General features: G+C 44.3%; 1 protein-coding gene across 2 annotated transcripts in view; it reads right to left on the minus strand.

Moving 5' to 3' along the window:
• Positions 1-13,842, minus strand: part of CACNB2 (calcium voltage-gated channel auxiliary subunit beta 2) — a 441,112-nt gene extending 427,270 nt beyond the window's left edge. For both annotated transcript variants that reach the window (XM_055087727.1, XM_055087730.1), the window contains exons 1-2: positions 13,787-13,842; positions 3,093-3,185 (exon numbers count right to left, since the gene is read on the minus strand). In XM_055087727.1, coding sequence (XP_054943702.1) covers positions 3,093-3,185; positions 13,787-13,831 — 138 coding nt within the window. In that variant the 5' untranslated portion in view covers positions 13,832-13,842. The remainder of the gene's footprint in view (positions 1-3,092; positions 3,186-13,786) is intronic.
• Positions 13,843-16,343: the final 2,501 nt, after the last annotated feature.

Raw genomic sequence — 16,343 nt, forward strand, 5'->3', positions numbered from 1 at the left:
GGGTCCTGGTGAGACCCGTCTCCTTGGCTTGGGGCCAGCTCCCTCCCCCCCCCCCCCCCCCCCCCCCCCCCCGTCCTCTCAATGGCCTATTGTGTGTATGCACATTCTTGGTGTCTCTTCTTTGTAGGGACACCGGTTCTACGCGATTAGGGCCCCATTCTTATGACCTCATTTAACCTTAACCACCTCTTGACCCCATCTCCAAGTACAGTCACATCGGGGGTTAGGGCTTCAACATATGGATTTGGGAAGGGTCCCCAATTCGATCTATAACAAACTCTCTCAGTTATTAAAAAAAATAAAAATTCCGTCTCTTTATGTAAACTGTTCACATTTTCAACCTCGAAAATATTTAAATCTCATTATTATTAAGTGCACCTAAAAGGACCAAGTTTAAAAAGTCTTAATAATATACAGTTTGCGAAAACGTAAGTCTGAGATTTTCAAAATTATATGGAAAGTATTCTTAATTCAAGGGCAGGAATAAAATCTAATTATATTTTTAAATAGAATCCAGTGATATGGACCAAACACCATTCCAATACCAATTATACGCATGCCCTAGCCACAGACAAGTAATATATACGGATGCATGTCACCTGTTCAACAAAACAATTACTGATGATAAGAAAACGTTCAAAAGTAGTGCTTTCAAATGATTCAATCTAACATATACTTATTGTTACTACCTACCCCGCATTTCTGCAGAGCCTCGGATGAAACCATAATCTATTAAATATTTAGCTATGCCATAGCGGCTTTTGCTTATTTTTCAAATGGTAGCAAAACATGAATGTGGTTCTAACAGAATAGAGATTAAATTACCAAAGGAAAAGTACAGTGTTTGACTCAGCATTCTTGCCAAAGACTCTGGTTTTCCTTCTGTGATAGAAACAAGCTGGCACTTCAGGGTTCATGATGACGGTAAAATCAGAACCCCAAATCCGGGCCACAGCAAGCACCTCGTTACACTGAGGTTCAAGGAGCTGGGTCTCTGTTTCAAGGAGATGGACCTTTATTTCAAGGAGACAGACTTTTAGGATAGATGTTTTTTCAGTCTTCTGACATGCTAAAACATGGCAATATAGATCTAAATCGAGAGTAAGCCGTTTCGTAGCTCTCTTTATCATTTATAACTGTGTTTCATGCACAGAATCTCATACGGCACCAACAACACAAAGTCAGAAGGAAATCATCACAAGGAAAAACAAATTCCAGTTACCATACCCAGTGAAGCAATTCCTCCTAACCTTCTGGATTAAGTTATCAAAACTCCGGGACAGGGGAATTCACAGCCAACAAGACAATTGGAAAATGGTACCCGGCGACTGCCTTTAAAAGACATTTTTACAGAGCTCAATGAGCCCTAATTTATTTCTATCACAGTATCTTGCTCACTGGAAACATGGCGGTGTTCCTTTCCACGCAGTTTCAACCAGCTGCCTGTCATTCTGTGCGGCTTTGCTGCAGTCTCTATGTGTCCTAAAAAGCTTGTTTGTTTCTGCTTCAGGTACTCCCGCGTTCAGTCCTGAGATGATTACCCCCCAGGGTCAACTCCCGGTCCCAGAGGCAGAATAAATATGGAGGCTTGAAATGGGAAAGGCCTTGAGCGACCTTCCTTTAAGAGGCTCACCTAAGCTACGTCACTATTTCTCAAGGCTCTTCACTCAGACCCAGGACCCTGATGCCTGAATTCTGCCCACGACAAGATGAGGCCCACGCACACACCTTTAGTGCCCCTCGCACCCCTCCCAGCTCCTCCGCCACCATCAGCACATGGCTCCAGGGTGGGCCCTCACGTGGCTTCATCTTCCTTTCTCTTTCCAAATGTCTCTTAGCCAAACAAAAGCTCCTCTCCTTCTTAACCAGCTGTCTTTTTCCACCTTCCCACAACCGAAACAATCCCAACGAGCAGAGGCCACAACCAAAGTTTTTCCTGTAAGTTGCTCAGACTCACCGTTGGCGCCCTTGATGTCGCGAGGAGGGAAAGGACGGCTGCGGACGGATCATCGTTGGTCTGTGTTGGGAAAGTGGAAGGAGGCAGCCTCGAGCCAAGGACAGAATCCTCACGGATGCTACAGGTCGACACGTTTGGGCTGAACTGCTGCTAACTAACTGGGGGGAGCGACGACGGGGGAGGACCCCCAAAGCAGTGGGGAAAATGGCTTCCTTTCCAGCAGAGAGGGAGCAGCTCTTGCAGTTGCCAGCCATGGTCCTGAGGAGCCAGCGCTCACAGACCAGAGATGATTTACGAGCCCGCTAGCCAGAAAGGGGTGGTCCTCCAGCCAGGAAAGCAGGTTCTCTCTAGCACGCTCCTCCCCCATTTCCTCTCCACCCAGAAGCATCAGATGAAGATACTGCACACCTACACCTGATGAGACTTTAGCCTCACCTGTAACCTATTAACCTCAGAGACCTGGCTGCCTCTACTCTTCCTCTGGGAATGAAAGTCCTTTCTGTAACCGTGGATGAGAGCGTTTCCACGTCAGGGACCCTGACACCGCCTAGGGGCCAGTTCCAAACTCCTGTGCAGGAATCCACCTTAACTAAGATGAAGGCTCTGTCTCCAAGGCAGTTTCAGTTATGCCTCCAAGATACCACGTGCTCTATTTGACCTTAGTAGCCTCGACCGTTTCAAGAGCAGAGCCAATCTTCTCTTTTACAATTCAAGCCCCAGGTGGGGAGAAGAAAACTCCAGCTGGAGGAAGACCAGTATCTCAACTTTAGAGCTGGTGGTACGGATGCCCACCACCTGTCTCCCTACCTCCACCCCCCCGCAAACCCCCCAAGCCTGGAATCATTTCTCCTGGGGTTCATTCATGCTGTTCTGAAGCAATCCTTTGTACTGAAGTTTGCGCTTCTCTTTCCCCAACTTGCTGGGAAAGAGTGTAATTATGACACATACGGTCTCACTTAAAATTTAAATATATTAATCAGGACACTCAACGGCACAACTTTCACTTCAACTAAAAGCAAGTACAATAATACTATATAAATCATAGGGATGACGCTGTAAGACCACCTCTAAAAGAACCAAAAGGGAACTCATTTTCATAGACTCCTCCAAACCATGAGTTTAAGAGCCCCCTTACCTGACGAACGAAACTATTTGAGGTAGTGTCAGAAGAAGTGCTCCCATCGGATCCTTTAAATCTGTTTTTCCTTCTGGCTCCTTTTCCATATGACTACAAAAAAGAAAACAAAAAGACAAATGAGATTATTATTAGACTCTCACACAGGAATCTAGACCTAGCTCTAGACAATGTTCTAGATCAAGACAGAGTATGGATTGTCATCATATGGGCATGATTATAAAGTTACTGGTGACCATACGATATCACTTATATGTGGAATCTAAAATATGACACAATGAACTTATCTACGAAACAGAAACAGACTCACAGACATGGAGAACAGACTTGTGGTTGTGGGGGGTGAGAGGGGTGGGGGAGGGGTGGAGCGGGAGTTTGGGATTAGCAGAGGCAAACTATTATATGTAGGATGGATCAACAACAAGGTCCTACTGTATAGCACAGGGAACTATATCCAATCTCCTGGGATAAACCATAATGGAAAAGAATATGAAAAAGAATATATATATATATATATATATATATATATATGTCTAACTGAGTCACTTTGCTGTAGAGTGGAAATTAATGCAACACTGTAAGTCAACTATACTTCAATAAAATAAAATTTTTAAATTAAAAGTTATTGGTGGAATCACAAATATTTATTTCAAATCAGTGAGTTGATAGGGAGGAGAGGTTTCTGGAAAAAGCAATTCATAACTGGTGAATTAAAACAATTTATGCTCTCTGTTAGCGTATCTGTGGTTAAGAGGCAAAGGCCACTAAAGATAAGGCATTAAAAAAAATAAGCATTTCTGTGCAGGAGGGACTGTGGCAGTTGTACTGAGAGAGGAGAGTAACTGGTCAGAACCCTTCAGAGAGCACGAAGGCAGTAGATTCGTGCATAATGAAGTACTGTTCCCAGTGGTGCTGAACAGCCAGTTTTTGCTTCTTTTCATGTCTTAATTTGTAATTCCACAGGTATTCCTATACTGGAGTGGTCCTTGCACATGGTGGCAGAGGAACATTTTACAGTGTGAATTCTGATTACCTTTACATAGGTAGATAGATAGATTAGATAGTTGATAGATAGATTAGATAGTTGAGGGATAGATGATAGATAGATGGATAGATAGATAGATTAGATAGTTGACAGATGATAGATTAGATAGTTCAGGGATAGTTCCGGGATAGATGATAGATAGATGGATAGATAGATAGATAGATTAGATAGTTGGTAAACAGATAGACTGATCTAGATGGAATATGAATGAAGCCCGGTGCCAATTCTTCACATTATTGGATGGATCTAGAGAATGTTTTGAGAGATGTTGAAACAGCTATAGAAGTGGTAGCGAATTATACAAAATTAAAATACTTTGTACAGTTTTCTGGCCCATTGTTGTAATGTTTGAATATGAAGTGAAAAGACTGTGGGGTTTTTTTTTTTATTAGTAGTAGGAGTAGAAAAGAGTTTTATTTGAGCCAAACCGAGGCCTATAGCCTGAAAGACAGCCTCTCAGACAGCTCTGAGGAACTGCTCTGGAAAAGCATGGTTTTCAGCACAGTTTATTTTTTTTTTAATTTTACTGAAGTAGAGTCGATTTACAACATTGTGTTGGTTTCTGCTGTACAGCAAAGTGACTCAGTTATACATATACACATTCTTCTTCATATTCTTTTCCATGATGGTTTATCAGAGGATACTGAACATAGTTCCCTGTGCTAGACAGTAGGGCCCTGTTGTTTATCCAAAAGCTTGCTTTTTAACCACTTAATTATTTTGCTGAGAAGGCAAAAAATAAATTTTATGGAATAGTAATAATAAGAATAAGAAGAAAGCATTTAAGAACAGGATGTTAAAGGTAAGACAATTTGTCTCAGTAATAGGTTAGGGCCAAGCACAAACGTCTACAAATGAACTTGCTTCTTCTAATATACCTGCAGCTTACACTGACAGCAGCACTAAGACTAAACTATGCATTCATCTATGGTTAATTCTAGGCATGGATAAAGTTATTGAGAAAAAATTACACATTAAAATATAAGTGAAAAATAGCTCAACACCGAGCTTTCCAGATAAATATACACAGGCGGGAATCCTACTATAGCTGACCTTAAAAATGGGGCTATTCAGGCCTGCCTCCCAGGGTGGTTTTAGGTATTAAATGAAGGAATGTATTTAGAGCATTTAGTATAAGACCTAGCACACGGTAAGGATTCAAAATAATATTTTAAAAAGTGATACCCACATAAGAGTGAGAAGAGTGGAGAAAAACTGGGCTAAAATGTCTAACGTGTTTAGAGGGTTTAGGCCAACAGAGACTTCATTAGATGATCAGAATTTACAAGTTTGCTTTTTTGAAAAGCACCATGCCCAGGTTTTAAAAATGAGACTTTTGTTATATTTTATACATTCATATGGTTTTCATTAAAATGGAAATACCTTATAAACCATAATATACGTAGCACTTAGGCAAGCTGAAATCTCTTACAAACATTTGTGTTGTGAGCAATTTAGATGAATTTGCAATCAGTGAGAGGGGTGGTATAATTTTAAAGCAAAAATTTGTCTTAAATATGTTCGTTCTCTTCCAAGTATCGAAGGGATTTATATAATACAAATGTGTTTCCATGGCATTTAATTAACTCGGCTTCATAAAAGGAAAGACAATCTAGGCTGGGCTTTCATAATACAAGGTTCTCTTCACGTAACAGCATATTCTTCTTACTTCTGTACACATTATTCCGTAAACTGTTGAAAAATAACATTCTTTCAACAATGTTCTTCCTTTCCCAATTTTTACAGAAAGGTTTAGACAAATGTGTCTTCCAAGGCCTACAACGTTTAAAGTCTGAAAGTTCCCTTAAAATTCCAAAAAACCTTTTTTATATTATTCCATATGGAAAAATACTTACTACCTTGAAAGCATTTTCAAGGCCTAACATGTTTCCTTGGGGGAAGGTGAGGGCAAATCTGTGTCAAATACACTATGTATCTTCATTTCGGAGCATAAATTATTTTTGAGAACAAAGACGAAATATTCTCTCATCCCAACATCCCCGTGTCTTTCCAGCATCATTTGGACGTGGATGGAAAAAGCTTCTTTGAAATTCCATCATTATCATTTATTTCGGATTTTTAATGATAAGTACGTTTCTGCTATTCAGCTGCTTCGGAGAATAAACTTTTTCATGGCTGCTGACATTGCCCAGCGGGCACTGTGAGAACCACACAATATTTAAGACAGCCAGTCCCAGGGGAGGCTGCAGTTCTCTGCAGAAAAATGCGACACATTTAAAAAGTCACTTTAATTTTTCCAGGCCCCTGGGAACACTGCTCACATTGTTTCAGGTGTACTTAGCTACCGATGCAATGTGTGTCTACATTGGATTATTACAGGTTTCAATTGTACTAAGGAACAGAAAAAGTGATGGCATGCTGAATTGCACACAACCTGGTCATAGTTTTGAGAAAGAATATCTTGTTCTTCAATCACTGAAATGTAGGAGGGATAATTTATTCAAAGTGTTTCTGCTTAACGGTGTGAAAGCAAATTCTTATTCATTGTATATATATTTATTTAAAACCAAAATAGATACGCTTAATTGCACCTCTATTCTATTTACTAATTTCAGCAGTAATTTCTCTCTTATAATCTCCTTTTTTAAAAAAATTTAACTATCAATTGACACCTCAATGACTAGTTACTTTTTAAAACAATACCCAGGATCAAGAAGAAGCAAAGTTAAAGCAACTTTTGCAAAGTTAACAGTCCATTTTTACGTACTTTAAAAAAGGTTGGTGAAAATTTATACCACCATTACCAAATGAAGTTGCCTTTAATTCCATGCATATTTAAAATTAAGTCCATCTGACTAAAATGACTTGTGTATTAGTTATTCAAAATTCTGGAAAATAAGGACCAGAGTGTTTCATACGAAGGAATTAAAAAAAAAAAACAGTGAAGGCCAACCCTCACCCAAATAATAAAAGACAGGAAAGATTAAGTGTTCAAATATTTAGCTGCCTAAATGTGGAAAAGTAGAGTTTTCTTAATTAGCTACTTCAAATGCAGCTACTTTTACGACTAATGGGGCTTCTAAAATATTTTTTTAACAACACTAAGTATATAAACGTCTGATATATGAAACAATTAATAATTAGAGCCAGAGTTTCAGGAAGTAAAAGGAAGAAGAGACAGGGGGTATGTCCAGCGGGCTAAGTGTAACCCATAATACTCTCCATGATACGTGCAGACCCCTACATCCTTATGGAACACAGTCTGAAAAGTCACTAATTCCCGCTCAACTGCTTCTTGGTTATATACAGCTTAATAAAAAAACAGTGAAGTCACCACAGCAAATAGGAAAAAAGGAAACCATACATTTGAATTCCTTTACTTTTCCTAAAACATCAGCCAAATTAAGTAAGATTTCAGAAACTAGAAAGACATTTAAGAAATTGCCACAAATATATAAATGACTTATTAAAAAGACCTCTACCATTCATCCTGATGTTAATCTCAGTTTCAGGTGAATGACTGTCTTCTTTGATACTAAATACTTTTCAAATTGGACTGTAATCTTAAAAATCAGCCAATAAATGGTCACACTTCCACAGGTAGTTGAAATCTAAGTTCTGTATGACTGAAGTAGACGGTAACAGTTAATTACAGAAGCTGCCAGTTAAGTGGAGACTTCAGCCCAGCCTTGCACACAAAGTTGGCTTGGCGGCCCCTGGGGGCAGCTTTAAAAATGTCGCTTCTGTAGCTGACGAATAAGGTGACAGTTCTCCTGCCTATGAATTGCTCCTCGTGAGCGTAACGCTGATGCCTGAAATTAATTTCTATCCCTCTTGATCAGCATTCATTGATATTTATCCCTTCGAACTGCAGACCTTCCTCATTTTAGAGTCGGAAGCGAAGGAAGCCGAAACTAAATGGAGAGGAATCAGACCTGAAATGTCCTCATTTATCAACAGTTTAGCGTGAATGAGGCTGTCAGATCTTTCACTAGGGGAGACGTCACTGAGATTCGTTCCCTAGAAAGAGGGGAATCAAGTTCTCTATACGGATCGGTTTACACAAAAGCAGAAAGGACTCAAGAAGCAGCAGAAATAGCGCTCTTCTGGGGGTCTTGCAGGTAGAGAAGGGAGGGGGGACGAGGCCAGGGCGGGAGATGCCCAGGGGCCAAGCTTGCCTTCTTCACAATCTATACCTCCAGCCAGTTTTGGAAAGAATTCTAAGACAGACCCAGTCACTTCATTAAGGTGTCATAATTAACCCGAACTCCCTGTTACTGTGAAAGTCCGTGTGTGCCATAGACTCTTGGTAGGATAGGGACATGTCCCCATGGTCACAGAACCAAAGAGGGCCACCCCCTACCCACCCCCCGCAGGGTTAACATATTTTGCTCAGCTTCTCTTGAAAGGACCGAGGCTACAGACTGCATAATTCAATGAAATCAAGTAGAGCAACAGGTAAACTAATTCTTTACACAAAAGGAAAGACAAAAAGAACAGGAACATAAAACCACACGACTAACTAAACCTCCAATCAACTCAAACCATCAGATATTATGTCTCGCATTTTAAAACGCACTCAGAAATTCTGATGAGCAGGTTTTAAAATTTCTCCCAGGCAACACCAGAACAAAATCCCACCGGAGAGGCAAGTGACTGGGGGTCAGGAGCAAAGGGTGCAGCCAAACATAAAGCCCAGTACCCAGTCCATTATGCTGAGAGTCCGCAAAGACTGAATTGGACCTCGAAAGTGTCCGGCAAAGTTTCTGGAAAGTGGTATTGACCTGGGGGGAAGGGCTGCAGCACTTTTCAGATAAAGCGCCTGGCTCCGCGATTCAGGCTGCTGCCAGGAGCAAAACAGGCCGTCTGCTTACTGTCTGTTCACCTCCAGGTGCGATGGCAGGTGCTGCTTACCATCTCTTTAAGGCCTGAAGAGCTGAGATACCGCTCCCCTTCTCACTCTCTTCCCCTCTGCTGCCATCCTAGACTCAGTTCCTTTCACCCGGATTTTGCATCCACCCAGCCTCTATCCGGATCTGTCCAACTCCCTGGAGAACTCCCAGGGCTGTACTTTAGACTAAAGCTGTCCAATAGAAATAGAAGTCACATACATAAGAGGAATTTTATAGTAGCTCTGTGAAAAAGGTAAAAGGCAACAGGTCAAATGAATTGTAATAGTGTATCTGACTTAGCCTAACACATCAAAAATATTATCATTGTGACACACAGTCGATGTAAGAGTACTAATGACATGCAGAATATTCTTTGTTTCCTATGAAGTCTCTGAAATCTGTATCTTATACTTTTATTTTATCTGCATTTTTAGTTGATCTGTAATCTGTGTGCTTATTTTACCTGTATTTTTACGTATTTTAAAATTTGTATTTTACACTTATAGCACATCTCAGCTCAGACTCGCCACATTTCGAGTGCTCAGAAGCCACATGGGACTAGTGGCGCCCATGGTGGACAGTACAGATTTGGAGCTTTGGAGGGACAGCGTTCAGTTAGCACCTTGACTTTGGAGGCAGACTGTGTCCAAGTTTGCACTGAAACTGTTCAACGGGTTACCTAAAAAAGGGATGCAATTTGTTTAGATCTGAACTTTCAGGAATTTGCAGTTAGACTGTCACTCACTTCTCATGCAGGAAATAGATCTATTTTGTGTATGACCGTGTGCTGGGGGGAAGGGGTTGGAGTGTATGAGGGTGCCCCCTCCCTCATACAGGACTTTTGACATAAAAAAGAGCACCGGGCGGTCTGTGAAGCTCCACCTTTTGCTTTGCTCATATAGGACTCCCGACGTACTCCAGAGGTGAAAGAGAAAGGATTCGTAAAACCCATGATTGCTGAGAGACACTGTCTGCAAATGAAAATTCCATTTCTCAGGAGAATTACTACGACTTGGTGTCACAAAACAGAGAGATGCTCCAGAGACAGCCTCTTTTTCTCAGGCCGTTTTACTGCTGGCCTGGCCTGCCTAGAGACATGGAAGAGATGCCTTGCCAAGTTTTCACTGCGCTGTCATGATTTATTAGATCTCACATAAACAAGTCAATGTTTCCCCCAAATAATGGCTGTGAGATGAACACGATTCAAGGAAAATTGCTTTCATTTTTGGAAGGTAGAGAGAGCAGGGAGATGGACGCCGATGCAGCTGAATATTTATACCGCTTATACCTGCTTCTAATATGCATTCCTCCCTCCCTCCCTCTCTCATTCCATCACTTGCAATTCCTGTAGCCTGGGTCTCTGGAACGTGTCCATCTGTGGTCCTGTCCTATCTATTATCTTTTCTCTCTTTTCAGTTTAGACCTTATTACCTCTTGTCCAAACTGTTACATCAATCTCCGTTCGGGCAGCTCCACCTCTAGACTCCCGAGACCCCAAACTACCTTACAGAACACTCCCAGGAGAATCTTCCCCTTGAACTCTTATATTGCTCCTTCCCTGAACCCCTTCCGAGGTTCTCTGTTTTTCAATACCTTGCAGGTTCCAAAGCCTCCAAGGTGTGGCCTCAATTGCCACAAACTGTCAGACTTCTGCTTGATTATGCCCAATCTGCACCTGTCCACGTTCTTTCCAAACTGGGGATTCCAAACCTATCAGACTTCTAACTGCTGTGACTTGGCGTCCTGAATAGCCCCTCACCATCTCTCTGAAAATCTGCTGAAATCTGATCCATCCTTCAAATCCCTTCTCAAATGCCACTTCTCACATGAAGCCCTTACAGATTACTCCAAAGGGAGTACCTGTGTTCTCAACTCCTTTGCAACCACCTAAGATTCAGTACTTCTCTTAGTGTCCCATGCCGTAGGACTGTCATCCATTTGTCACCCTTGCAGCTACTGGAAAGTACGTTCTTTGAAGGCAGAGAGTGTGTCTTCTCGTATCTGAATCATTTCCGTGTGGCAGCTGCATCACAAATACTTGTTGCCTTACGTTTAACTTCATAAATCACAAAGTAAATTAGTATCTCTTATCTGAATGCAGTCATGCTTTCTGTCTGCCCTAACTTTGATCTCCAGGAATTCAGGAACTCTATTTTTATCATAAGAATAAAAACTCAAAACAAAACAAAACCAAACCCCAAAAACCCTTGAAGGAAGATCAAAGAGAAAAGAGGGTTTAAAAGTCCTTTCCTCTGTCAGTATTCAAGACCTTCACCCTAGAATAACAGAAGTCCCTGAGGACACTTCTCTCTCTCTCATCTAACCTGGTGAGTATCTAGATAAAATCAGGAGTCTAGAACAAACGTGACAGGGGTTGGTAAGAATTCAGGTCCTCTGGCAGAGGCTAGATGGAAATGTAGGTGGTCAGTTACATGCCCCCACTGGCCTTGTGCAGCCAAACAGCCCGAGGCTGACTAAAATCTAGCTGTTTTACCTCTAGAAAAGAAAGGAATTCCTCTATGAAAGACATGGATTTCTGATGATACAAGCGATTGCCTTCTACATTTTTCCTCCGTCTCAAATCAGAATGAATGATGTGTTTTAAGTCTGCACTCTTAACTCCCAGTGGTAAAAGAAAGTTCAACAAAGCTCCAAGATCATGCCACCAGGACCAACATTAGTAACAGTATCAAGAGAGCTAAAGCAGTCAATTTCTACCACCTATCAAAACAACAAAGCAGCAAAACATTTTACCATCACTGTGGCCCACTCCTGCCCCCGTAACGACAGTAAATAAGACTAACACGCTCTCTCGAGCATGTACAAATATAAAATATATTAATGATGTACTCAGAAATTTTACATAAACATAAAGCTACATAATCTTCCCACAATTTCCAATCTAGCAAACGGAGGCTTGAAATCAACAAGGCAATATCACTAAGCAAAGAAGACACACTTCTCCAAAAAGTGATGCCTGAAAGGTAACCGTGCCCTCTTCACCACGGCTCGCCAAGCAGCCCACCGTTCGGAGTCTCAAGTCGTTTCCCTGCTAGCACGGAAGTTGAGAGACTCCTTACCGCTGAGAACTGGAGGCGTCTGTAATCCGAACGGTACCTGCCAAAGCCCTCCGTAAAAGCCACCTTATGCGTGCCCAGCGCCTGCAACTGACATCTCCTATTTCACGACGAGCAGCAAACCGGCATCTCCCCAGAAACCGCTAATGCTCGTCGGAGGGTTAGGTGGTCCCGGAGCTCCCCGAGACGGCTCACGTTTCAGGGCCACGGGGAAAATAAAAACTTTCGCGTCCCCAGCGCGCTCTCTTCGGCCGGCGCCGAGGGGTCCGGGCAAGCCTCGGCCAGGGCCGCGAGGGCAGCGCAGCCGGCCGCGCCGCGCAACGCCCAGGTGCCGAGGCGGGTCACGGGGGAGGCGGGGGCGGGGCGTCCCCTCCCACGCCCCCCACTCCCACCGCGGCTCACAGCCGGTCCGGCGGGGTCGGCGTCGGAGCGGAGCTGCGGAAGCCGAGCCCCTCCCGGCCCCCGCCCCGCACTCACGATCTGGAGCAGGTCCCGTCCGCCCGCCTGGTCCATGGCTCTCCATGTGGCTCTCCCGGGAAGGGGCGACGGGGGCTGGCCGCGGCAGCCTCCGAGGACCCCGAGGTCTCCCCCGCCCCTTCCCTCCCTCGGGCTTCGGGGAGCCGAGGAAAATGGAAGCCGGAGAGGAGCCCGGGGCGGGGTGGGGGGAGGCGGAGAGGGGCAGGGGCGCCGGCGCCCGCAGGGGAGAAGGGGTGGCCGCGCGCGGGGGGAGGAGAAGGCGGCGGCGGAGGAGACCCAGGCCGGAGCGAGCGGCCGGGCGAGGGATCCGGGCAGAGGCGGCGCCGCGAGAGACGGAGCTCGGCGCCCGGGCGGCTCACAAAGAAAGGGGCGGGCGCGGCGCTCTCGCTACCTGTGCGGCCGCTCCGAGCGCCCCCGCGGGAGCCGCGTTCTCCGGCAGGTCCATCGGGATCTCTTGCGCCACCGCCGCCGCCGCTGTGGGAGGCGACTTGGACAGGTCGCTCTGGACCATTGGCGAGCGGTCGGCCGGGAGCCAGCAGCCGGCCCCCGGCGGCGGGTCCCCTCCTCCCTTCCCCGCCCCCCGCTGCAGGGGCCGCCCGGGGCTCGCGGCGCTCAGGGCGCGGGGCGCGGCCGGGCCAGGTTGCGAGCGAGGCGCGGGGGAGCCGGGCGGCGGGGGGCGCGGGCAGGGCGAGCGCCGAGCGGGCACTGGAGCCGCGGCGCCGGGGCAGGTCCTCGCCGAGGGGGGAGGGCGCTCCGGCCGCGCGAGCCCAGGGGGAGGCGCGTCGGCCGGCGAGAGTGACAGGCCACCGAAAGGCCGAAAAGTTGCCCGCGGGAGGCGCGGGCCGCCGGGGCCCCGGCGCAGCCGCTGCGCGTCGCCGTGGCACGCGCGCTGGAAAGTTTTCAAAGCCGCGAAAGCCAGGCCTCGCGCCCGGGGGCTTGCTTTCTCCGGCGGCCGAGCTGCAAGCCCCTCCGCTCCCCACGAGCCCGCGGGCGGGAACAGGTCGCTCGCCTCGGAGACCCGGGAGGCTCCGCTCCTGCCCTGCACGCCCGAAACCTGTCAAGGCCTCGGGCGGCCCCGGCGAGCAAGTGTCTACCGAGGACCTCCCGTCCCCATCGACCGCCGGAGCCCCTGGACGGCGGCAGTAACGAGGAGCCAGCAGAGGAACGCCGCTGGTGCCCCGAGGATTGCGGTCCCGCCCGAATCTGCAGCTGGCCTGGGCTCCTGGGTGCAAATCGACCCACTTCCAAATCCGAAGTTTGCCCGTTATGGCTCCGGGTTGTCTTCATCTTTGCCAACCGCTTCTTCACTTTTTCTGTAGAGCTGAGAAGGCTTAATATCCCATTTTGGACGTGTAAGCATTTCCTTAGGATTCTGAACTCTTGATAAGAGAGTGGCAGCCGTAGCAAGAATGTTTCCTTTACGGCATAACGTTCAGCTATTCCTAATAAGACGTATTTTTTGTATTACAGGGTAGCTCGTATTTCAACAACTTTTACTACAGTGGAACTTTCTGTAGAACAAGTTTTCCCGGCATCAGTGTGGTTTTGTAACAATTGAATGGAGACAGTTCTGGAGACTGAAATATACATACGGAAGTTTACCACCATAGGCTTCAGCTGCCTTTTCTATTTTGTCATATGGTGCATTCAGTTATTATGGGATACAGTCCTTGTTCTTCTCAAAGATAAACGCAGCCACCTCCATCATCCGGTGACTCGAGTCAGGCTTAAAGAACAGGTGTTGTTTAGGCACATCCAAAATGTCACTGATTTTCTTAATCTTCGGGGTTAAAATTGTCATTTTTATTTAAGTGTGACTGAAGGTTCAAAAACAAACTCACAGAATAAGAGACTAGATGTGTGGTTACCAGAGGGTTAGCTGAAGGCAGTCAAAGGTGAAAACTCCCAGTTATAAGATATCTAAGCACTAGGGATGTGATGTACAACGTGATAAATGTAATGAACACTGCTGTCTGTCGTTAAATACCAAAGTTGTCGCGAGGGTAAATCCTAAGAGTTCTCAGCACAAGGAAAATTTTTTTTCCTGTTTTTAAAATTTTGTATCTATACGAGATGATGGATGTTCACTAAACTTACTGTGATAATCATTTCATGGTGTATGTAAGTCGCATCATTATGCTGTACACCTTCAACTTATGCAGTGTTGTATTTCAATTAAATCGCAATAAAAATGGAAGAAAAATACATACATACATACATATTTCCAAAATAGGGGGGAAAACCTGACTGAGTGTTAAACAGAAGCAGTGAAAAATTGGTTAACAACAACGACGATAATAATAAAGTCACATTTTGAAAAGCAATAGACAGGGGAGCTGGGAAGCTGTTGTTTAGGATGTGGGTGGGTGGCCAGCCAGCCAGGGAAGGGGGCACCCTCTGCTTTGTAGCCATGGCTAACAGCCTTCCCAAAACCCTGGCTAAGATTTGTTTAAAAAAAAAAAAAAGAAGCAATCAGCAGTGCTTTTGCGTGTGTGTGTGTGTGTGTGTGTGTGTGTGTGTATATATGTGTGTGTGTGTATGTGTATGTACATACAAAAGTGGAAAAGACATTGTATTTAAAGTTTTGGAGTTATTATTTTAGTTCCACGATTTGCCGATGGCATCACTCTTCTAGGTCAGTTAATGAAACTGTTCAGTTTTCTTAAGAGAGTGTTTAAATCTCTCTTAAGAGCATTAAAGACTAGGGATAACATTAAATCTGGTTCTAGATTAGAGTGTGAGCTCTGTGTGGACAGGAGCCATGCTTATTCACCAGGGCACACTCAGAATCTGGCCCGTTCCCCCTCAATTCTTTCAATATCCGTTCGATCAAGCATATATCAAGCTTCCACTGTTGCCACTGGATGAGCACAGACAACAAAACCCAGAAACCTTGGAGCTTAAAGTCTAGTTAGTAAGCACTTAGAAACCAATTAATACATTCTTGAATGAATGAATGATGAATTCTAACACTGTTTTAAAAAATGCCAGGTTTGCTGAAACAGTATTTCCCCATGACATGTTTGATTTCTTATAGTATACTTTATCTGTGCATTCGCTTTCAATTACGACCATTTGGGAAGTTAAATTTTATCTTTCATCAGATTTTTTTTTTACAGAGACCACAAAACAGCAAAACAACCTTGAAAATCATTTCAAATAATGCTTATAGCCAAGCCAAGTTTGAATTAAAGGTTCAAATGTGATAGAGTATATTTTATTCATTTCATTAATTTTTGATACTCAACTCTTTGCTTTTATGTTTCTCTCTGCCACTAGACAGAGTTCCTTGGGGATAGCCGATTGGGTCTTACTCATGTTATCATCCCCCATCCAGCATGGTGTCTGGCACTTAGTTGGAGCCTGAAAACTCCTGTTGCACAAATGAATGAGTGAATGAATGAATGATCTGTCTTCTCATGCCTTAAAACATAGCATATAACTTTGCAAGTTTTAACAAGGACATTTACCTAATCACTACTCCCCTGAAAGGATTATATTAATTCTTTCCTTATAACCTGCGCTTATTTAATTAGCCCGCATTGAGCAGAGTAACACAATACAACGTACCCATTCAGACTCTAGTCTGACTTGTAAAAGTTTTCAAGTAAAATGTAACACAATGTTACCCCCACCTGAAAAAGGGAACAATGTCAGAATAAATATAGAGGGATAAATGCTTGGGAAACTTATGGTGGATGTTTTCTATTATGGTCAGTTTTGTTTGTAACCTACCTTGGCTTGGGCAGTACTTAAAAGCCAAAGATAAAAGCTAAAATTTGATATGGAAAGCCTAATT

This window comes from Physeter macrocephalus, chromosome 11 (genome assembly GCF_002837175.3).
Source record: "Physeter macrocephalus isolate SW-GA chromosome 11, ASM283717v5, whole genome shotgun sequence".
Taxonomy (NCBI): Eukaryota; Metazoa; Chordata; class Mammalia; order Artiodactyla; family Physeteridae; genus Physeter; species Physeter macrocephalus.